This window comes from Tiliqua scincoides, chromosome 3 (assembly GCF_035046505.1).
Source record: "Tiliqua scincoides isolate rTilSci1 chromosome 3, rTilSci1.hap2, whole genome shotgun sequence".
NCBI lineage: Eukaryota > Metazoa > Chordata > Lepidosauria > Squamata > Scincidae > Tiliqua > Tiliqua scincoides.
Window position 1 is genome coordinate 53,294,325 of NC_089823.1, and position 22,781 is coordinate 53,317,105.

General features: G+C 41.9%; 1 protein-coding gene across 4 annotated transcripts in view; it reads left to right on the plus strand.

Annotated features, from left to right (window-relative positions):
* USP25 (ubiquitin specific peptidase 25) overlaps positions 1-19,246 on the plus strand; it is an 86,887-nt gene extending 67,641 nt beyond the window's left edge. The window contains exons 20-27 of one of the 4 annotated variants that reach the window (XM_066621792.1): positions 37-152; positions 4,326-4,421; positions 9,777-9,955; positions 11,763-11,841; positions 12,228-12,307; positions 15,380-15,503; positions 18,085-18,280; positions 18,627-19,246. In XM_066621792.1, the coding sequence (XP_066477889.1) occupies positions 37-152; positions 4,326-4,421; positions 9,777-9,955; positions 11,763-11,841; positions 12,228-12,307; positions 15,380-15,503; positions 18,085-18,280; positions 18,627-18,799 (1,043 nt within the window). In that variant the 3' untranslated portion in view covers positions 18,800-19,246. The remainder of the gene's footprint in view (positions 1-36; positions 153-4,325; positions 4,422-9,776; positions 9,956-11,762; positions 11,842-12,227; positions 12,308-15,379; positions 15,504-18,084; positions 18,281-18,626) is intronic. The other 3 variants (XM_066621793.1, XM_066621794.1, XM_066621795.1) reach the window with 3 other exon arrangements.
* Positions 19,247-22,781: the final 3,535 nt, after the last annotated feature.

Sequence of the window (22,781 nt, forward strand, 5' to 3'; positions counted from 1 at the left end):
TGTTAATTCAATCACTTTTGATTTTTTTCCCCCTACAGACTTCTGATAATGCCCCAGCTCCAACAGCTCCTAACCAGAGAGTTGTAGAGGTGGCGATTCCTGATGTAGGGACTTTTGTGATTGAATCAGAGGAGGGGGGTTATGATGACGAGGTACCACCTTAATCAGTTTTCTGCACCATGTCATGGGCTGTAGACAACTGCCTGATGAAAGGTCCTTGGCATGTTCGCTCATGGTGACACTTAATTAGCCTCTGCTTATCTAAAACACCTGAATCTGAGTTGATTTACTAGAAGTTGCAAAACATTAATAGCTGATAGATGCTGCTTAACTTTTCTAACCGAGCATACATTTTTGCATGGTGTGCAGTAAATTTGACTAAAATCACAGAAGTGTGTGTATGTGTGGGGATAAATTATATATATTTTTCTGCCCCAATTATTAGCATTTTTAGGCCTTGCGCTTAAATGTTGGGTTTTCCTCTTGCTTTGGTAGAGCCTGTAACTCAGTAGCAGATATGCAGGTTCTTCAATACCTCCATGTTGGACAGCCTGCAGGAAGTAAGCACAAATATATTTTACTTCCTGCTAGGCTGCCCAGTTGCCTATAGGTCACATCAGACTTACACTAGCTAGGAAAGACCCCTGTCCAAAACTCTGCTAGTTTGTGTAGGTAATACTGACCTAGCAAGACCAATGGTCTGACTTGATGGAAAGGCAGCTTTCTCTGTTCTGATATTATCCATAACAGTTGTAGGCTGGGATCAGCAAGTAATCCGTCTGTATAAACAGATACTGTCTCTGCAAGTCCCTTCTCGGTGTGTTTCATTTTTCAGACAGCCATTGTAAGACCCAGTATTGACAAGCAACCCTCATTGTATCATGTTCCTCAGTGCCACTGAGACCTAGTGAAATGGGTAAAGGACAGACCTATCTTACATGTAGGGACAATGCTACACAGCCCTTCGACATGCTTTCCTATAGTTGGGCGTAGTGTCTGGCCCTGGAGAACATGTTAACCTTTTCCCTGTATGGGCGAAGCCTTACCATTCTGAGCTGCATTCCACTTAGGAAAAGAAAAATGCATGTTTGAGGATTTGCAACCTTTGATGAATGTTCTCAGAGTCAGCGTAAATGTGGTAATATCCAAGCATGTGTTCCTCTTCAGATACAGAAACTAGCTCTGTGTTGCATTGTTTTAGGTGGAATAGTAGAAACTGCATTTATTGCACATGTGGGTGCACATTTTGTTGAAAATAATAGGAAGTGCATCCTGACGCAAACCCTTTAACGTAGTCTGTTATGTGGAATTGCTGATTTGTATTATTGGCATTTGAAACCTTTTAATTGTAATTCTTAAATGGATCTTCCATGTCCATACACCTCTGAAGAGAGGCTGTGTGCTAAGGTGGGGAGGCAGTTGGACAGCCTGCAGGAGGTAAGCACAAATATATTTTACTTCCTGCTAGGCTGCCCAATTGCCTATAGGTCACATCAGACTTACACTAGCTATTTTACTGGTGTAAGTCCAAGGGCAGAAAAGGGATGGGTCAACTTGCATCCACTGCGAACTTACCAAGGCCGATAGAGGCCTCTGGAGTTATTGCTGCACTCACTGCACTGCTGTTCGTTTGTGGCAGCAACCTGGCAGTGTGCAAGAGAGGCCCAGATTTCATGCTGTTGTAAAGCACCTTGTGCTGCCAGAACACTAGTTTTGGCCATGCCGGTCTTGGATAGAATTGAGGCCTAAATGTTGCAGCCGTAGCACTTAGATCTTGTTTCAGATTCAATTCCTGTTCTTCAGAATTCTTGTATTTAGTTATGAAGACAGTGGAGCCTTTGATAGAATTACAACATTTATTTGGAGAGAATAAAGAGATTTCCTTGGTATTCAAGACCCACTGGCTTGTATTTAAATGGGGTTGGGTGGAAACATTGCCAGTATGTCTTTCCAGTCTGCTTCCTCCTCTTTTGGTTTGCTGCTTTAGTGAGTGTGACAACTCTTACAAAAAGCAGCTGTTTTCCCACACTGCGTATGATAGTCATGCCTTGGAAACCACTTTGTGATTAGTGGCCTGCTTGTTTAATATGTAATTGAGAGGTTTTTCTACCCAGTAGATATGTTGGACAAGTCACTCTCTTTCAAATCTTTTGTTTTTCAGTTGATATGAAGATTAAAAACAAAGTGTTTTTTGTTTCTTCCCTAAAACTTTGGGAAAAAAAGGAATTTATTATCTCATGAATAACTATTGTTAAATACATAGAATTGCTAACACCCCAGTCCTGACAAACCCCCCCCCCCCGCAATGCAGCCATTGAAGAGGAACATGGTGCATGCTGAATCAGCCAGGATCCACATTCTCATTCCACTTGCCCACCCAGACGTCCCCTGCTTCTCCCGCCACTCATCAGCTGAGGGTGGCTCCTCCATTGGCACATGCACATGCCTGCCAGCCATATGCGCTGGTAGCCTCATCATGCACGCCATCACCATGGCACTTCCACCTGGCACTTCCATCAGTGGATGGGGCCCCATGGGGTCCAGGTAGGCCTCCCTCCTCTCTTGATAGAACAAAAGTGCCTTAAGATATTTTTGCGACACCTCTGCGCCGACACAAGGGTCTTGCGTCGACCCAGTGCAATCTCTGGATTGCAGTATAAGACAACTATGAGCCACTAAAATTAATGAGACTTGTATTTGTTAGCAGGTTTGTATTTGTATCAAGCTATACTAATTTCAAGGGAACTTAATAATAACTTTCTTTGGCTGCAGCTCATTTCTTAAAATTACATAACTTTATATAAGTTTAGCATTATCCATTTCCATTAATGCTGATTCAACAAAACAACAAACCGCGTTTCTTGAATTTGAAAATGTGAATTATTTTAGTTTGGTTTCCCATTTTGCTGTATTTTTACTGATTCTGTTTTAAGTGTCAGAATACAAGCAGACCCTTATCTGTGAGCTCGACATCCACAGATTTGAGTATGCGTGGATGCAGAGCCCGTGGCTGTAGGGGCTCAGAGCATCTCTAAATTGTGTCCAGAGATGTTCTGAGGAGGATGGGGGCTGTGTGTCGCCCCCAGGTGTTACTGAAGCGCTGCACATGCACACCCTGTAGGTTTAATTATCTGTGGATTTCAGTATTCGTGGGGGTTCTTGGAGCGAATACCAGTGACCTGGCAGGACAAAGTTCCAAACAACACAGTCCTGGAATGTGCTGGAATCCCTAGCATGTATGCACTGCTGAAACAGAGACACCTGTGTTGGCTCGGTCATGTTCGTGAGAATGGATGATGGCCGAATCCCAAAGGATCTCCTCTATGGAGAACTCGTGCAAGGAAAGCGCCCTACAGGTAGACCACAGCTGCGATACAAGGACATCTGCAAGAGGGATCTGAAGGCCTTAGGAGTGGACCTCAACAAGTGGGAAACCCTGGCCTCTGAGCGGCCCGCTTGGAGGCAGGCTGTGCAGCATGGCCTTTCCCAGTTTGAAGAGACACTTGGCCAACAGACTGAGGCAAAGAGGCAAAGAAGGAAGGCCCATAGCCAGGGAGACAGACCAGGGACAGACTGCACTTGCTCCCGTTGTGGAAGGGATTGTCACTCCCGAATTGGCCTTTTCAGCCACACTAGACGCTGTTCCAGAACCACCTTTCAGAGCGCGATACCATAGTCTTTCGAGACTGAAGGTTGCCAACAACCAGTGACCCATTGTATTGGATAAGATACATAGGCAAGGAATTTTGCTATTCTGGCATGGTCCTAAATTCTGTATATCAGGAACTGTGTTCAGCACAGCAATTTAGTCAAGGCAAAATACATATAACACTTCAGTTCAGTAGACCTTTATTGGCATAAAATACATATAACTATAGTGATGAAAAAGACATACCTATTTTATAATCCGTGAATTGGGTGCTACTATCAGAATTATGAAACTATTTTACACCTGAGAACAGACCCTTCTGTTCCATACTGGGAAGCAAGATCTCTAATAAGTGTGACTAATTCAGTTTGCTAACAGCTCAGCTTTCAGGGTCAACTTTGCATGTGTGTGAAGCTTTGAAATCTTTTTTCCTCTTAAATGCCTGAAGGATGTGTTTGATTGAAAGTTCCATTTTAAATCTAGGTTGCATAATCACTGTAGTGGAAATGGGCAGCAATGCAATGATCTGGAGGCCATAGATATAACACTGAAATGCTTGCCATCGCAGTGAATGCATGCAGTTTTCTAGATCTTGCATGAGGTATATAAAGGCATGTACTTGAGTTGTTTACATTTTTCATCATTCAAAATATATATGTTAAATCTCCTATGACAGGTCATGCTGACCCCGAACATGCAAGGTATTATCATGGCTATAGGTAAAGCCACGAATATTTATGACAGGTGTGGGCCAGAAGCAGGGTTTTTTAAGGTACAACTAATACTTTAAACTTTTCTTTCTCTGATTTTTATTTTCTAAGTAGACGTTTTGCTGAGCTTACAGTTTTCTTACTCTCTCACATTTATTTGGGTTTTGTCCAGGAAAATATCTAGAACTCATGTTGTGGCATCCAAGATAGTTTTGAAGGCATTTTCCGAAAAATAAATGTAATCAGTAATTATATATTGTCCACATACAGGTTGTGTGTGTGTAACGTATGACAGCACCAACTGGAAGTTCTAGAAACTCTTAGCAGTGGAAGATTTGACCCAAATTTGTACATTAAGTTGTAATGACCTCAGTCACAGTTACCGAAAAATTAGTAGAACCTGATGATTGCCAAACCAGTCTAGTGACTTCTGTTTTCAGGAAATCATGAGATGGGTCAATTATAGTTATTCACTGCATCAGTGCTGCACTGCATGATCATGCTGCTGATAAAGAGATTGTAGCCTACGGTTAGTCTATACCAGTGGTTCTTACATATTTAGCACCGGGACCCAATTTTTAGAAGGAGAATCTGTCAGGACCACCGGAGCCATTGGCCATTAGTTATTTGATTTTTCTCTGTAAACCGCTTTGTGAACTTTAGTTGAAAAGCAGTATATAAATACTGTTCTTCATCATCATCATCATCAAGCAGAAAATTTTTTAACAATCCTAGGCTGCAATCCTACCCACACTTACACAGGAGTAAGTCCCATTGACTATCATTATTAAAAGAATATATATAGTAGCTTGTTAAAAGTACAGGTCTATAACATTTCCCCGAATGCAGTCACATACCAAGGTTGCATCAAGTTTAATATATTGAAAATAAAATATTGAAATGAATGGGGACCCGTCAGAAATTGGCTCGCAAAATTGACCACCTAGTGGGTCCCGACCCACCATTTGAGAAATTCTGATTAGGACCTTCTGGGACAAAAAATCGTCTTCTTCATTACTTTGCTATGTAAATAGCTTTGTGAACTGTCTTTTGTTGAAAAGTGATCTATAAATAGTAATCAGAATGTAGTTGTACCTTCCTGCCTACATCTGCTTTTCTTCTGTGTCTTCCAGTGGCAGTCCTGGTCACTGTGCTGCCCTGGGTGAGCCTGGAAGTGCCCCCCACCAGTCACGTGACCTCTGGAGGTCTTCCAAAGCCTCCAGAAACCTTAAAATGTTAGTTCTGGTTTTCCAGGGAAACATGATGTTTTAAAGCACCCACATGCAGCCTCTCCTGCCCTCAGAATGCCTCCAGACAGAGAAGCAGTTGGTGCAGCTCCCCAAGCCATGCTGTCCAGGAGCACTTGAACCCGTGGACACTCCCCCACCCCACCCCCCAGTAAGCTAGTGCTATCCCCAGTCCTCTCTTTTGGAAAAGGCATACTGTAGTGAGTCCAACTCTTACCTTCCGAAGCTCTGCTTCCTGCCCACATCCCTTCTAAGCAATGCTATGCTTTACAGAGCAATTGGATCAAGGAAGGGGGCAGGGCAGCTCATTGAAAGAGCATCTGCTTTGTCTGCAGGTTCAATCCCCAGGTTCAAGCCCCAGGTTCAATCTCCAGTTAGTTGATGCCAATCAGTGGTGATAATACTGAGTTAGATGGACCAGTGGTCTGACTCATGTTAGGCAACGTTCCGTTCCTGTGATCAGCATGCTCTTGCTCAGAATCCAGTCATAATTATCAATTTGCTTTTTCTTGTCATGCATATTTATTGGTAACTTCTACCTTCCCTTCCTTGATACCTGTAATGAAAAATTTAATAGCCTGCTACTCTACTACAATCATGACAGTCCTGATTAAGTGGCAGGGTAACTACTACAAAAGGGATTTGCAGAGTTGTAGTATGATTACAAAACAAGTACTTATGCTGTGGCTTTACTACATATCAGAACTTAGATTGTATGTGGTGGTTTATTTTTTTAAGAACGAGTATATCTGGGATGAATTGCATAATCTTTGTATTTTAACCTAAAGTGTATTAAATGGGCTGTACTTAAATATGGCACATTTGTCATGCAAATATTGGTTACAGAGACCCTCATACTGGTGTGTGTCACTTAACTGGGATACATTCTCTGATCCATGCTATTATTCAATTAGGTTGTTAAGTCAACATTCAGCCCAGTCTAGTGCCTTTGTTGTGTAAACAGACACTCCTTGCCAGACACTAGCTGGCTGCACAGGCTACTGAAGATAGAATGCCTCTTCTTTGCATTAAGAGCCTCTTTGTTGTATAAACAGACACTCTTCTGCAGGCTGTGGGAGACTGGACTGCCTCATCAAGAGCCTCTTTGTTGTGCTTTGCCCACCATGATATATGCGGTCCGTCGTTAAGGTTGTTAAACGGTGCATGCCTGAATATTGGTAGTTCCACTATTTTTTATAGTTATTGTTCTGCCACTATTTTTTTTTCCAGTCATAAAATGGAATCCCTCTTGGATTCCAAGACTCATATTTTGACTATCCGGTGCTTCCCAAGCTTACCCAACTGGCCACACTCTCAGTGAGCTCCGGACCCGGAACTAAGTGCTGATGACATGCGATGTGATGACACATGATGTGCTTATGTCAGCAGCACTTCCAGGTTGCAGCCAAAAGAAGGCACATAAACAGTGTAAAATGGGCCAGCCCACCAGTCCAGATTTCCACACATTGCTCCCTCACATTGCAGTCACGCTGCCAAGTGGCTCGGCGAGTGTTGGTTCCACAACACCCCCAGAGATGCCCAATTTGGGAACCTCTGCCCTAATCAGATTTCTTTATTTAAAAAACATTTTTGATCTGCCTTTCCTCTAAAAAAAAGTACCCAAGGTGGCTAACAACTCAAGGGGGAAATGACAAGATAAAATAAAATTTAAAAGTCTAGCTGCATCTACTTTGTTGTACTTCTAAAAAAAATTTAAAATCATGTTGAATGTAAGTAGTTGTCTTATGGTTATCTATAACATCCAATTCTCTTTTAAAAGCTAAAGTATGCTAAATATTAGTTTTCATTTGCAGCTTCTGAAGATTTTATGGAAAGATTAGCTATTTAATCGAAAGACTAGCTATGCTAGATTTTTACATTTATATTGAATTTACCGTAATAGACCTTTAAAAATTGCATATACAGGCATTCCACCCCCCACCCTGTATCCAAGGAACCCTTATGCATGGTTTCACTTATCTGCAGTTCATAAATCCCCCCTGTTGCTCATGTATCACCTGTCTTTCTTTGCCAAGGCTTTGCAGCTTTTTTCCTTTGCTACAGAACACTGTGAAAATGAAACCAGACACTGAGAGAACTGCTAGACTCAGGCAGTGATAGAGAGAACTAACAAGAAGTGGAGACTGTCTGCTTACTGTCCACTTCTTGTTGGTATTCTCTCTGTCCCTTCCTGTAGCATTAGCCTAGCAGCTCTGTCTAGCATTCTCAATGTCCGGTTTCCTTTTCATAGCATTCTGTGGCAAAGGAAAAAAGTTGTATTTTGTGAAGCTTTGGCAAAGGAAGAGAAGTGAGTCAAGTGTGATTTGAGTAGGGTTTGCTGTCCATGGTTTCCAGTCTCACAGAAGCATCAGGAACCTTTTCCCCATGGATATTGGGGATGTCTGTGATCTCAAAGAGAGAAAAAAGCCATGTTTCAGAAGTTACTTTGCTATCGCACCTGTATACTTTTCACAAAATGCTTCACTCTGTGTTGAAGGGAAAGGGGATTTCAAATATCCAAGCTCCCAAACAGTGAAATGGACAGGTATCTTCAAGTAAAGAGAAATCCAGATTCTTGTACTACATGTGGGTGCTGAGTATCTCATGTACTGAATAATATGCAACAGATAGTGAGACACGATTGTATTCCATGTATCTTTTATATAAAATAACTGTGCAGTATTCTTACATAACTGTAACTCTATGCTCTCAAACTAGAGACAGAATATGTTGCATGTTGCCTGGTCTACAGTTAAGGAGCTAGCAGATAAATCTTTATTAAATATTGTGGAGATGCTACCATATGCCAATATGAGATAATTTTTTGTTTAATGGCTAAAATTTTGTAGTATGAATGATTAATTGGATTGCTAATGTAGCTTGCTGTCTTTTACAGCATTTTCTCATTTTCTAAAAAATTGAATGTTTCTATTTACTGTAATTCATTTCCCATAGCACTATAATGATTTTACAAGTTTGCACAGTCATTAGATATTCTTCACATTTCAGCTTGGTTCAGAAATAATTAAGATGTTGACTTTTACAGAATATACTAGTGGCAGAAGAACTAGACAGCATCTGGAAAATATTGATCAGGGTTTTGGTATGGGAGGAAGGTGGGCTTTGACCCAGTCACAATTCAAATCCAGATCGGCCTTTTGTAGCTACCTCCAGGGGAGAAGTTCTCAATACGGTCAATGAAAGCTTCCTTCCTAGGAAAAATAGAAACTGCAGGGGTCTGATGCAGGTAGAAACTGTGGCAGGGACAAACAATTGACTTCCTCTCCTAGCCCCATATTTGGGATCCCAGCAGCAGCTCTGTGTATGTGTGGGAGTGGAACAAATATGCAGGAGCCAGTCATGGGCTTGCAGAACATGTAAATTAGCCCTTAGCAAAAATTACCTTTCTCTGTTATTTAGCCCAAAACATCAAGGAAAGTGCTTTGAGACCATATTTTCAGTGTTGTGTTCTCACTGTGCTTTGCCGATCTGAAAATCCACTTCATCCTCCCACAGCTGTCCCCCTACATACTTGTAACAAAGATTGTGTTATTTCAAGAGAAAGTGGCAGCTTTCATTTTATTCCAACATGTCTTTGTGGTACCACCCCACTCTACCTAGGTGTCCCACTGTGGAAAGCTTTGTCTTATTTAGATCTGAATTCAGCTAGAAAGTATTTCTGATATGTTGTCTTCCAGCCTATACCATTTCTATCTGCCCAGGCCCTAAATATAATTAGAAATACTTCCTTGTGATTGCAGACCCTTTACATTACATGAGAACAGCCCCACTGGATCAGGCCAAAGGCCCATCTAGTCCAGCTTTCTGTATCTCACAGTGACCCACCAAATGCTTCACGGAGCACACAGACACAACCTGCGTCCTAGTGCCCTCCCCTGCATCTGGCAATCAGAGGCAGCCTACCTCTAAAACCTGGAGCTTATATATTAGCTTAGCAATTCAAAACAGAATATCTGTAGCTAAAATTCTGATTTCCATCTGAAAAAATTCATCGGGCTGTAAATATTCCTGTTTGATATTTGCACTGCATCACTATATATTATTGGCAGCACTGATATAATTAAATTGACATAGAACCTATAACTTAAAACAGTAAGTAGCAATAAGTGAATTACTCCAAGTTAAATGACCTTTTAATTTTGCATTAAGGCAATAAAATTGGAATATGCACGACTATTAAAATTGGCTCAGGAAGACACATCACCTGAATGTGATTACCGTTTGCATCATGCAATTGTGTACTTCATCCAGAATCAGGCTCCAAAGAAAATAATTGAGAGGACGCTGCTGGAACAGTTCGCTGATCACAATTTGAGTTTTGATGAAAGGTAATTATGAAATGCTTTAAGCCAGCGTTTCTCAATGTTTGTCCCCCCTTGTACCACTTTGCATGGTCCACCTATTGGGAGTACCACTAGAAGTAACTGGCAATGATGTCATTGCTAGTTACTTCCAGATTGGAAGGTGAGGCGCAATGCATTAAACTCCGGTAAGAAGCTCAGGGCAAATGGAAAGGTTTTTTTCGAGCATGCAAAAAATGCATGCTGGAACTGCCCCCCCCCCCATCCTACTATAACTGCTTGTGATAGTATTGCATTGCTGTCTTTCTGCTAGGCGACAGGGGATCTGAGGGTCCCATGAGTACCACCAGACTATCTCAAGTATCACTCATAGTACTAGTGCCACTGATTGAGAAACACTGCTTTAAGCCAAGCATTGTAGGATGCCATTTTGCCATATTTGGGCATACAGGAAAACTTTTTGTATTTTGTAACAAGCAACAAAAAGCTGCTTAGTGGAGGACAAAGAAGAAGGCTCAAGTTTCGTACCTGCTAGTTCTCATAACATGTAGACTGTGTTCTGGAATAGTGGTATTCTAATAGCATTCCAAAACATTGTCTTTCCCTGGAAACCCTCCCACTTGAATGCTCTTATCTGGGGTTGCTTATTAGCGTAAACATAGCATGCTGTCCCATGGAACTAGAGAGGTGTTCTTCCCCTTACTCTGGAGACAGAATGAACCATGAGCCATTTTTGGAATAATCTCCCTGTTATTCTTTGAAATAATAAGCATCTATTTTTAGAAACAAGGCTATGGCTCCACCATGTGACAATTTGTAGCATTGCACTTCAGCAGAAGAAAGGGAGGAACTTGCACAGGAAAACCTATTTAAATAGAAATCTATACCCTAATCTAGTGCAACTAACAAGGAAAAAAAAAGCATGTGGTCTTTCAGTGACCAGCAGCACACTCCTATGTGTGTCTGCTCAGAAGTCAATCCCTTGAAGTTCAGTGTGACTTACGACCAGGCAGAGTGGGCAATATTGAGAGAGGAAAGAGCCTGAAACACCGGAGAAGAAAAATGATTAATGATCTAAAAGAAAAATAAACCCCAAAGATCAAAATCTGAAAATAGTACTCTATAGAAATATGGTGGTCCAAACCAAGCAGATTTGAGCAGTTTGTTTTGTTTTTTTGTAAAAAAAAAAAAAAAAAAAAAAAGATGAAATTCAAGCAGGCTGTGAATTTGTGTGCATTTTTGTAGGCATAATTTTTGGTACTATCAGTGCCATAAATATGTGTCAAAACAGCCAAGATCGGAATTTCATGTAGTTTTACTGGTAAAACTGTATATTCTTGTTCTTTTTAATCAGGAAAGACTGTACACCATTGCCAGTCCAGCTTCCAGTGGATAAGTGCTGTCCCTAGCACTTATGCTTTTAGACTATAGTCTGGGCTAGTTCACAGTGTCAGACCATCCAGAAGAAACACACCAAACCTAATAACTTGCTGATTCCCTGTCAATAGGACTCTTACTTACAATAGCAATAGATGCAATCTATCCAGGTTCAATAGGATGCAGTAGCTTCAGGTTCAAAGCCCCAACCTTTTCCTTCCCCCCCCCCCCGAAGCCTGCTTCTTAAAAGTAATTTTAAAAGCTCCTCCTCTTCCTTTTTTTTAAACAAGCAACCTGCTGACCCCTTTCTGCCCATTCTGCATGAAGCTTAGAAGTAATGCAAAATCAGTCGTTGCTTCTTTAACTAGAATAATTGTTACATTTAGAAAGGTCATGCATGCTCTTGCTCTGGGATACTTATAAAATGTGGTTTTTAAAAGCAATATTTATTTTTAAGGTGCCGCAATATAATGAAAGTGGCTCAAGCCAAGATTGAAATGATAAAGTCTGATGAAATCAACACGGAAGAATATGCGGTTAGTATTACATCTGTAGCATTGCTAACTGCATTGCAAAGTGAAACACATGCGGGGTTAACTTTTCAGTTGTGACTTGGTGGAAGGAGATCAAGAATAAATCTTATAATCAGTAGCTGTGACTTTTCATCAAAATTTGCATGCTTACAAGCACCCTCATTGACAGGTAGAGACTGCTCAGCAACAAGAAAGAAAGGGAGGCAAAAATCAGTTAGACCTGCAGGCAGAGTGTTCTGCGCTTACAAAATATTCATGTTTCAGGAGGGTTTCTCATCGGTGTGATCCTCCAAAGAGGAAACCTGCTGTGAACTTGCCACATGATTAAAACAAACACAGCATCTTATTCTTACAAAGTTGTATTGAACAAGTTTTCTCCTTGTATGCAGAGATGGCACCAAGAATACAGAAACTTTAGAGAGACAACTGTGTGTCTCATGGTGGGACTGGAACTCTTTCAGAAGAAGAGGTAAGAATCCCTAGAACACTGCTTGATATTGGGAATAAGTACTACATTCCAGTTCAAAATATAGTGAAGTTGAAAAGCTAATGGGAGAAAGAAGGAGACTGAAATTCTTGACTCACTTGGATAGTCTATATAACATGCATTTTCTCAGAAGAAGCCTGTTACTAAAGTATAGGTGGGGACTTGGTATCCATGGGGATCCGTCTTGGACCCCCCCACGGATACCAAAAATTGTGGATAGGCAGATAACTGATTTTCGGCCCCTTAAGCCCGCTTCGTGCCTCTGCAGGCTTCAGAATGGCTCCTGGAGTCGAAAAACATGACTTCCAGTTTTCCTCAGAAATCCAAAAGTGACATTTTAATGCCTTTTAAGGCATTCTGAGGCCTGACCTGCATTGATGTAAAATCTGCAGATAAAGAGGCTCCACCTGTAACTCTGGGTCCTCATCCCATCCCACATGGCATAAAATGAGTGGCTATCAGGAGCCATGTTTTATTACTTGGGAGAATTTATCCTTGCCTTGGTCCTGTTTTGGAAGGTGGGTAAATGAATAGGACAGTTATCCGAAATTGAGCGCATTCTTGCACTTGTCTCTGGTACCACTGAGAAGGGGAATTCATAAGGCCAAAACTCCCATTCATAATTCACAGATGTTGGCTGTGTCTAATTCTTGGATGCTGTTTTGAGTTTAATGCTATAGTCTAGTACAGGGGTGCTCAATAGGTCAATCGCGATCGACAGGTCGATCGCGAGGGCAAAATGAGTCGATTGCGGAGCTGCTCCAGCTGTTCCTGCAGTTCCGCGGCCTGGCCAGCAGGTGGCGTAGAAGAGCCGCCTTCTTGGTTCTGAGAGCCTGTGCAGGGGCAGCCTAGAGTGCGACGAGGGTGTGCGCACGCTCTGTGACTCTCACCGGGTGTGGGGGCGGGCGGAAAAACGAAGTGAGAGCGAGCGCAGTCGCCGTTTTCGCTCCGCTCGCACCCCCTCCCCCTCAGCGCCCGGGCTGGACAGGAGAGGCTGGAGCTGCGGCAGCGCAGGCCGCCGGACAAGGGTGGGGGGGAGGGAGAAGAGAGCCTCGCGTCACCTCGCCTCCCCGCTGTGCAGCTTTTGTGAGAGAAAGCGCCCCTCTCTCCAGCCCACCCCTAGGGCAAGCCCGGCCACCTGCTCCTCTGCCGGTCCTCCTGCAGGCGGGGGGCTCCCGGCACGGGCCAGGCAGGGCGTCCCTGCGGAGGGGTTGAGCCTGTGCAGGGAAGGCGCTCGGCACGTGCTCAGAGCACCTCCAGCGGGTGGCTTCTCTCCAGCCCACCCCAGGGTAGAGGGTGGCCTGGGTGCAGCCCTGGGCTGGAAGGTGAGCGGGCGGCAGGGTCCCTGCAGGCGGAGCGCGGGGGACTGCGGGAGGGCAGCAGGCGGTCCAGGCTGCTGGCCCGCCCGCCCGCTCTGGGAGGTGTGACTGCTGCTGCTGCACCTGCACCTGCTGCTGGACCAGGCGGTTCCTCCCCCCTCCCTCCGCAGCCTGTGGGGAGGGGGCTGCCAGGGCAAGCCTGGCCACCTGCTCCTCTGCCGGTCCTCCTGCAGGCGGGGGGCTCCCGGCACGGGCCAGGCAGGGCGTCCCTGCGGAGGGGGCGAGCCTGTGCAGGGAAGGCAGCTCTGCACATGCTCAGGAGCACCTCCAGCCGGTGGCGTAGCTGGAGGGGGCGGGGCACCCAGTCTGGCGAGGGGAAAAACACTTTGCACATGCTCAGAGGTGGTGGCACAGCTGGAGGGGGGCAGTAGATCTCCAGGCCTTGCTGGGTTTCAAAGTAGCTCTCGAGCCAAAAAAGTGTGAGCACCCCTGGTCTAGTATGTCTCCCTGCAGATATTAGTAGTATAAGAGTTAAATGCTAGACCCATATGGGACCAGGGAAGGGGGTGTGCCATGGATCTGAGCAACTTCATCATGATACTTTCTTCCATCCTATGTTGCTTTGTAAAGCATGGAGTACAAGTTCTAGTCTTGTGTAGCTCTGTTTTCCTATCGGGTTCATCAAAGGTACGCTTTGTCTTGTGAAGACCACATATGCATCACTTTAGGTGGGATCTCTACTCTTGTCTCCCATTTCTCTGCATTGCCTTTTCTCTGGCTAATGGGCTATTAACTGTGAATTTGCTATTATCATTTCCATTCTTCCCTGTATGTATTCCACCCTCTGCCTTTTTCTCCAAGCTGGGGTTCTCCCCACAGAGAACCTAATATCAGTGTGTTGTGAATGTTATGGGAATTGTCTGAGGGGAGAAATTTCTACAATGAAACTTAATCATGACTATATTATATGGACTTCCTTCTGGTGTAGTTGCCATTGGCTTAGGGGGCCCATAAATTGGACTATCCTTACTGTGTTTTGTGTAGGGATATAGCTAACCTTTTACTTTTTTATTAGCGATTGTTAGTTCATTCGATAAGAATACAAACAACCCAATTCTGTCCAAGCCTTATGCTGATAGAACTCACATTCTATCAGTGCAAGGCCTGGCATGGCAGCTGCTATGACTGGGGCTGCCACCACAATTGTCTGACATCCATGGGTGTACACCAACAACCTTCGGGGCCTTGGCCAGAACAATGGAGGGAGGTGTTCCAGGGCATTTCAGGGGAGTATTGGGGCGGGGATTGATGGAGGCATGTCAAGGGTGGATGGGGGCAAATATTGGCAGCAGTGGTGGCACCACTATCCTATGTCCCTGCTTGGGCTCCACATGCCTCCTTGAACCCCCTCAGATTTATGCCAGCTAAAGAGCTGGTGTAGATCCAAGTTTGACCCATTGGGAGCAAGCCAGCAGTGGAGTGAGTAAGTAAAAAAGTTTACTTTTCATCACTGCCTGGGCCCCAGCGACCCATAGCTTGTAGCAGACACTGTGCTGGTATTGCTGCTCGCTCTGGAATGTCCCAGAATAGGACTGGGCTGTGAGGGTGCTGAAAGTGAAATTACTTATATAGTGTGGTTTTAAAGTAAGCTGTGGTACCATAAGGTATTCCTAGGACCTCACAAATGTACTTCTGTTAGTGCCTTAAAGTATATTGTATTTTAATTGTGTTTTAGTTACATGGAAGCCTTGCTATACCTTATCTATGCTTATCATAAGAACAAGGAACTCTCATCAAAAGGCTTATATAGAGGGCATGATGAAGAACTGATATCCCATTACAGAAGAGAGTGTTTGCTAGTAAGTGGATCAGTTTCATGGTTGAAATAAAGTTGTGACTTCTTTAAAAACATATCTTATCCTAACTTATATTGTCAGACTATTTAACCTCATGTCTAAAGTGGATTTCACTGTTACAGTTTTTCCCATGATACTGCTGTGCTTATTTATAGGAGAGTGGTGACATACAGGCACACATGATGAACAGGACTTGCTTTGACAAAACAAATTGTAAAAAGGGATATATAAGTAGATTATTTCATGATACTCTCAAAAGACAATGGGTCGACACCAGCTAGCACTTTCATCATTGGGAGTTCACTGTGCAAACAAAAGCAAGGGCCATTTATACAGCTGTGGATCCCATCTCCATGATTTCAGTTAACCATGGATTGGGTCCACGCGCCCCTCGCATCCGGAGGGTCTTCTGAGCCCTGCAGAGGCTGCATGTGTTGGCCTTCGGCCTCTGCAGGGCTCAAAATGACTATAAGTAGCAAAAAAAGTATAAGTAGCAGGGCAGGAGGTCTGGTCTAGAGGGTAGAGCCTCTGTTAGCCCGAAGATAACATCAGACGGTCACCAGTTCGAGGACACTGGCAGCTCCCTGAACAGCTGAGAATGGTGAGACCTTGAAGCAGCTGACAAGCCGAGCTGAGTGATCCCACCTGCTCTTGGTGTGAGCAAGAAGTGTCTTGGCTGCCCTGCATGTGAGAGATGGAGCTGCTTGTCAGCCTGCGTGGGAGAACTGGAGGCCAGAAGACCAAACCAGGAAGATCCATTCTGAAATGTTGTTGGTTCTTGAAAGAGAGAACCTCTATGATTGTAAAAAATCCCCTTGAGGGATTTAGAAACGCCTGCCTGTGTAAACCGCCTTGAATAAATTCAGAGGAGTGATCCGATGACCAGAAAGGCGGTATATAAACACCTAATTATTATTATTAAAAAGCTACTTTTTAGTCAGAATCCTATATTTTGATACACAGATGCATTTGCAAATGAAACAAGAAACTTTTCTGTTGGGAATAGTTGATGATTGGATTCCAGAGGTATCTTTGGTTGAAGAATGGTGGGTAAAAACTTGTGATTTACTTGTGAAACCGATAAACTTGCAATTTACTTAAAGAAAAGTCAGTAAAGATTTTTATGAACAATTGGAAACCATTCATGGACTTCCTACACGCAAAGGGGAAACTTGATCGTCAGTTATGGATTTGACAAATAAATTGATATAGAGATAAAATCTTTTGCTGAGAATGAATTAAATAATTGATAAGGAGAGGAATGGAAAAAAATTTAAAACAATTTTAGAAAGTATTTTAGAATTAACTGACTGTTTAAGATGTATGATACCTAATATATTTAATGATTATTAAATAATACTTTGCAGAAGAACAAAACAGTGTAGATTCAGGACTCCACACTTACTATATAATTTTCAATATCTGTTTTTATTGTATGGTGTGAAATTGTGTTATTGTATGTTTAAGGTTTTGTGGATTTGTGTGTGTTAATTTCAGTTGTCGAAATAAAGAAATAAGAGCCTCCAGAGGGGAGAGGAGCACCCCTTGCCACAGCAGGGTGGAGAGGCATCCCTGTAGCCACTGATTCATGTTTCTGCAGGTGTTCCAGAACGCAACCCCCGGGATACAAGGTTACATCTGTAGTTGCAGACAGCCTGCTTTTGCGAGAGTTGGACTTAATAATTTTATAGGTTGCTTCCGACTATGATTCTATGACCCATTCCATGAGCAGAATACTCCTTCTGCTCACATTGAAAGCTTTGGTTTTTGTGGTGAGCTCCCAACGATGGAAACGCTTGCTCAGATGCCATCCAATGTGGACTGAAATTTTTAAAAATGAATGCATGCAGCTGCCTGTTACCAGTGACACATCTAGCTGAATATTCTGTTCTCTGACTAGCAGTAGAAAAGTTATGAAGTCATTTCTGTCACTTACTACCTAACCTTTTAACTGGAAACTAAGGATTGTAGTGGAACTTCCAGCATATAAAACATGTGAACCAAGACGTCCCTCTCCCCCCTCAAAAAAGAACCCCAAGTAACAGGTACTTTTTTCAGAAGATGTAAAAACTTGTGTGCCTTTTGTAAGGCACTGGAGGACTGGAACCGGGGTACTAGCAGTGGGGACTAGGTGCCTAATTTTCTGTGTCACCACAATATCTTCTGATCCGCCTGTACAGGGATTTCAAAAGAGCAAGAATTGTTTGAGTTCTTCAAGTAAGGATATTTGAGAGTTAGTCAATTCATATAATTACTTGACATGAAAGTGCTTAGCTTATTGAAGGAAGCTTTTCTTAGAACGTCATTGCCAGATTTCATAAAGCTCTTGTCACATGTATTATATCACATATCAACCAGCTGCTTTCAGGTGGGTGGGTTTTACATAAGAAACTGTTTTTTTTCACATTCGCTCACATAACTGCAGGTTATGATATGGAAAAGTCTTTGGTGTCATGTAATTTGGTCCTGATTTGCAGACATTTGCACAAATAGCTTCCACTGCTAAACAAAGTCAAACCTAGCTGAAAAAAATTGATTCTAGATGCAGTGTGAACTGATTATTTTCTCTTGCTGTTGCATGAAGAAGTTGAATGAGTACGCTGCAGCGCAGTTTGAATCTGGTGATGATCAAGAAGTAAATAATGGGCTCGTTATTATGAATGAACTCATTGTCCCATGTCTGCCATTACTACTGGTGGATGAAACAGAAGAAAAGGATATTATTGCTGTAGAAGATATGAGAAACAGGTGGTGTTCATACCTTGGACAAGAAATGGAGCGTAAGTTGTTGCTGAAGTTGGCTTCATGCATGTAACATTGGTGGGAACTGGAAGTTTGAGTGTCTTGCATTTCCTGGATTTGTGCATATTGTTAACATGCAAAGTAGAATGTTGAATTTTGCAGCCCAAGTCTCATTAAAGGTAGCACTCTCTATCTGGTGTGGTCCAGATTACATATGAAAAATTTGCTTTCCAGTTTTTGATTAGTTGCGCTGCTGATTTGGTTGTTTGTCTTTATGTAGATTATATTGTTTATTATCCGTTTTATTTTGTTTATACTGTGGTGTTAATGTTTTGTAAGCTACTGTGATTGTACTAAACACAAATATATCTATCTTATTTACAGCTCACTTGCAAGAGAAACTGACGGACTTCCTGCCAAAATTGCTAGATTGTTCTACAGAAATTAAAGGTTTCAGCGAGCCACCAAAATTACCCTCTTATTCCACCCATGAACTGTGTGAGCAATTTGCCCGAATCATGTTATCACTCAGTCGAACTCCAGCTGACGGAAGATAAACTCTGCTGAATTTCCTTAAGCACACTGTAAAAACTTTTTTTAGTTCTTTAACCCTTGCCTTCCTGTCACAGGGTTTGCTTGTTGCTGCTAGTTTTTAACTTTTTCATTTTAATAATAGCAAGAAAAGACAAGGAGGACTGTACAGACATTAGCCAGACTGCAGGCACTAAAGCTGAGAATCGCATGGCACTCAGTTTTTGTTATCTGCCAGAACATGCATCATTACAAGCCTGATTTATAATGGCAAACCTGCTTTTTTGCCACTTAACTGTTAACAGTATTAATTTGCTTTTATCTTAAGATCCTTTACTGCATCATCAACAGCTTTCCGTTCAGTCTGGACCATTCTGTGACTGCATCAGTTTTAAAGTGACCAGTGTAAAATACATGGTACTTGGTAGCTTGTAAATTACATTGAAGAATAAAGAAAGTTTTATTTATGGCTATTTTGGTGGCTGCAAATGAATTGTGTATTTGGGAATTATAGACATATTTTAGATACAATGAAGGTACAGCATAGTGATGTAAAGGCAAGAGGTGGAGTATAGGCTCAATCCTTGAAAAGTAAAGCTATTTTTATTTATAGCCAACTCTTGGAGAATGTCAGGATATAGCAGCAAAACAATTTAAAGTAGTTTGCATTGTCTGCAATGTTTTCAAGTTCCTTCAGTTTTTTTTAAGAATCACTGATGCAGAATACGGTGCCTGATGTTTAGTTTGAAGCTACATACCAGGCCTATGTAGACAGTGCAGCAACTACACAGAATTGATTAGTGCAGTGTCCTTGAAGGATGTTCCTACCTGTTGCCCTGCCTGTTGTCTGTGTGTCAGAATAGGGAGCCTGTGCATGTAGAGTTCAACCCATTTATCTCTTTGCCTAACTTTTGGAGGGATTATCAATTGCTCACAAGACTACTAGTTTAACATTATATTACACTTTGGGCTTTAGGCTGTTCTTGGGGCCCACAGGCATAGTCTCAGTTCCCCAGTGTGCAAGCACTGCGTATCCTCTGCCTACAGCTACCATGAAGAACAAAGCTAGTTCTATTATGAAAGTAACTTGCACTTTTAGTGTAGTCACAGAAGAACATATAAAGACTATGTTACATGGCTTCTCTTGCTACATAAATATACCTGACTAAGGTATTTATATGCTTATTTGTATAAGTATACAGGTCATCCCCTCATTATCTGCTGGGGTTCTATTCCAGAACATCTAGTAAATAAAAAAAAAATCTGCAGGTAAAAAAAGTGGAAAAATAGATTTAAAGACCCACTTTCTTACCCCTCTGTTGCTCCTAATGGAATAAGGTCATGCCTTGATATCCACAGGGTTTTGTTTCTGGGACTCCTGCTGATACCATAGAATGTGTTAAATAAAAGCTGTTTAAAAACATTAAAAAGTGCATCCATTTACAATTGTGGTTTAAAAACAGCTTTTCATACTGTTGTAGAGAGGCAGTCAGCAATTAGAAATAATAATAATAATAATGTAAAGAACCCCTTGCCTTTGCCTACCTCAACTGGATTGATCACTTGCATGGCTGTCTTTCTACAACTGTAAGAAAAGCAATTTTTTTTTTTAAACTGTGATTTTAAGGAGATGCATCTTTCCCCTACTCCAGGGATCAACACATTCCTTCTCATTTGCAGTGGCCATTCGTGTTGAGTCAAATCTGTATATAAAAAATCAATGTATAACAAGGTTGGACCTGTATACAAAGATTCACCCTTTGGTGGGAGAGAGTGCATTGACTGTTGCCTGCAAATCACTTCTAGGTTGAGGATGTTTATGAAATAATTGGAAAATATATAATGGGAGAAGACCTCACTATCATTTGAAGCATTATCTATTTCAACATTTTACTGTTTTAAAAATTGCTCTTCCCCTAAGGAACAAATATGAGACTTCATGACTGTGTTCATGAATATCAGTATGTCTGTATATTGTTTGTATCTATCGGGCAAAGGAAATGATGTTTAGATGTGTACAGTTTGTGTTTTATTCTACATTATTTTCCATAGCACACTATCCTCGGTGTGTTTCAATTTTATTTTACACTATTTGTTTTTAAATTCCAAGCTTTACAGAAGTTTAAGACCACAACTCTGTAGCACTATAGGAGATACACTGAAAGTCCACACTTATCAAAATTAAACTGGGCATTTATTTCACCTGTTTTGATGCATATCAAATCAGCAAAACTGTCTGAAGTCAGTGTGAGAGGTATAAAGAAACTCTGGGCTCCAGAGGCGTCACTGCAGTGTGCATCATCTGGAGGGATAGCTCATTTTGTTACTCCCATAATGGACATCCTCCTGTACCAGACCATACTGAATAAATTAAGATATCATATGCACAGCGTAAATGCAGTTACATCACTAGGGTTGGTGTAACCCCCCTTAATTTTATTTAATTTGATATAGAGCAGTACAGGTTACCCAACAAATCTGTAACCAACAAAAAACTAGTGGCCAACTTGATGACATTCGCACAACTGAAGAAGAATTCTAGTATCAGAGCTGATACATGGAAATGAGAACTGACTCATACTAACACCTTATTGGTTCCCTGTTGTGTCATAACAGCTCACTGTCTTGGAACAATCAGTCTCATTGGTCAGTTTTGTGTTAAGAAATTTCACTTTTTGTTACATACATTACTTTTTGTATACATTTGTATACATTTTGTATACTTAATGTATGTATACATTACATACATTACTTTTTGTTACAATTGTGTTTTCTTTTTCAAGTTAATCAGCCATAACCTTTGATAGAATACAAGTAATTCAACATGATTTGTTTCATTACATTCTGCATGAAATCACCATTCCAACGATACATAACGTGATGGTGCTATTCATAAATACAAATTTTCCAAACGATTCCCCAAATTTGGCCACTTATGCTGTCACTGCCTTGAGGGTGTCACCTAGTGCAGTCCGCACCCCCCAGTAATGCCACTGCTGGGCTCATTATTGTCCCATGGTAAGATTTTGTATCTGTGGCACACACCTGCATTAGAACTGATCACCCCATTTCTCTATGGCTAGCATATTATTTACTGGCTAAAGACTTAACTCAGAGATATTTCAGAATTCCCAAGTTGTCATTCTTTTGTTCTCAGATGTATGAAGGTGTCTAGGGCTTTATTGGAATATGGTGTGGGATATTCATCTGTACAGGTAAATAACATGGCAATAATACACATGACAATACATGCAGGAGTGCAGAGATTTATGTCATATCATTCACAGTTTGTTTTCAAGTTACAAACAGTCATTTGATGTATGTTGTTTGTCTCTGAGGGAGAGTGGCTGGCTCAGCAGTTCTGCTGGTCCACGAGAGAGGCAGTATTGCTAGAATCTCATAGGTAGGCATGTTTTGCCACAGATTCTTGATGGAGAAGAACAAGGGAAATTTAACAAAGCAAAACTAAAGCCAGATGTTTTAGAGGCAGCTTGATGAAACTCAACTGGGGTCTTCAGACATCTGCTTCTCTGAATCATACCAAGTATTTGGAAGCAGTGGCCACTTAAGAGACAAGCAACATGTTGGAATAAGGTGGTGTGAAAAAGGGAGCTACATTTTTAATATTGGAGGTTTTCTTTTAGTTTTAAAAGTAAAAGAAAAACATAACAGATTTTTCTGAGTATTTGTGATAGTGCTTCATATTTCAAAGTGCCGTATGTCAGCTTGTTATACTTGCAGGAAAGGCTTTCCCTGTCTCATAAACCAGGGGAGCAAGGCCACAAATGTTAAGGAGCTAAGGGAGGTGCCCCATCCCAGTAATCATTTTGGTCACTCTGTTCTGCACCTTTACCATTTCCACTATATCATCTCAAAAAGGATATAGTGGAAACTGACAATTTGCAGAAGAGAGTGACCAAAATGATTACTGAGATGGGGCATCTCCCTTATGAGGAAAGCTACAGTGTTTGGGGCTCTTCAGTCTAGAAAAAAGGCCCCTGAGGGAGG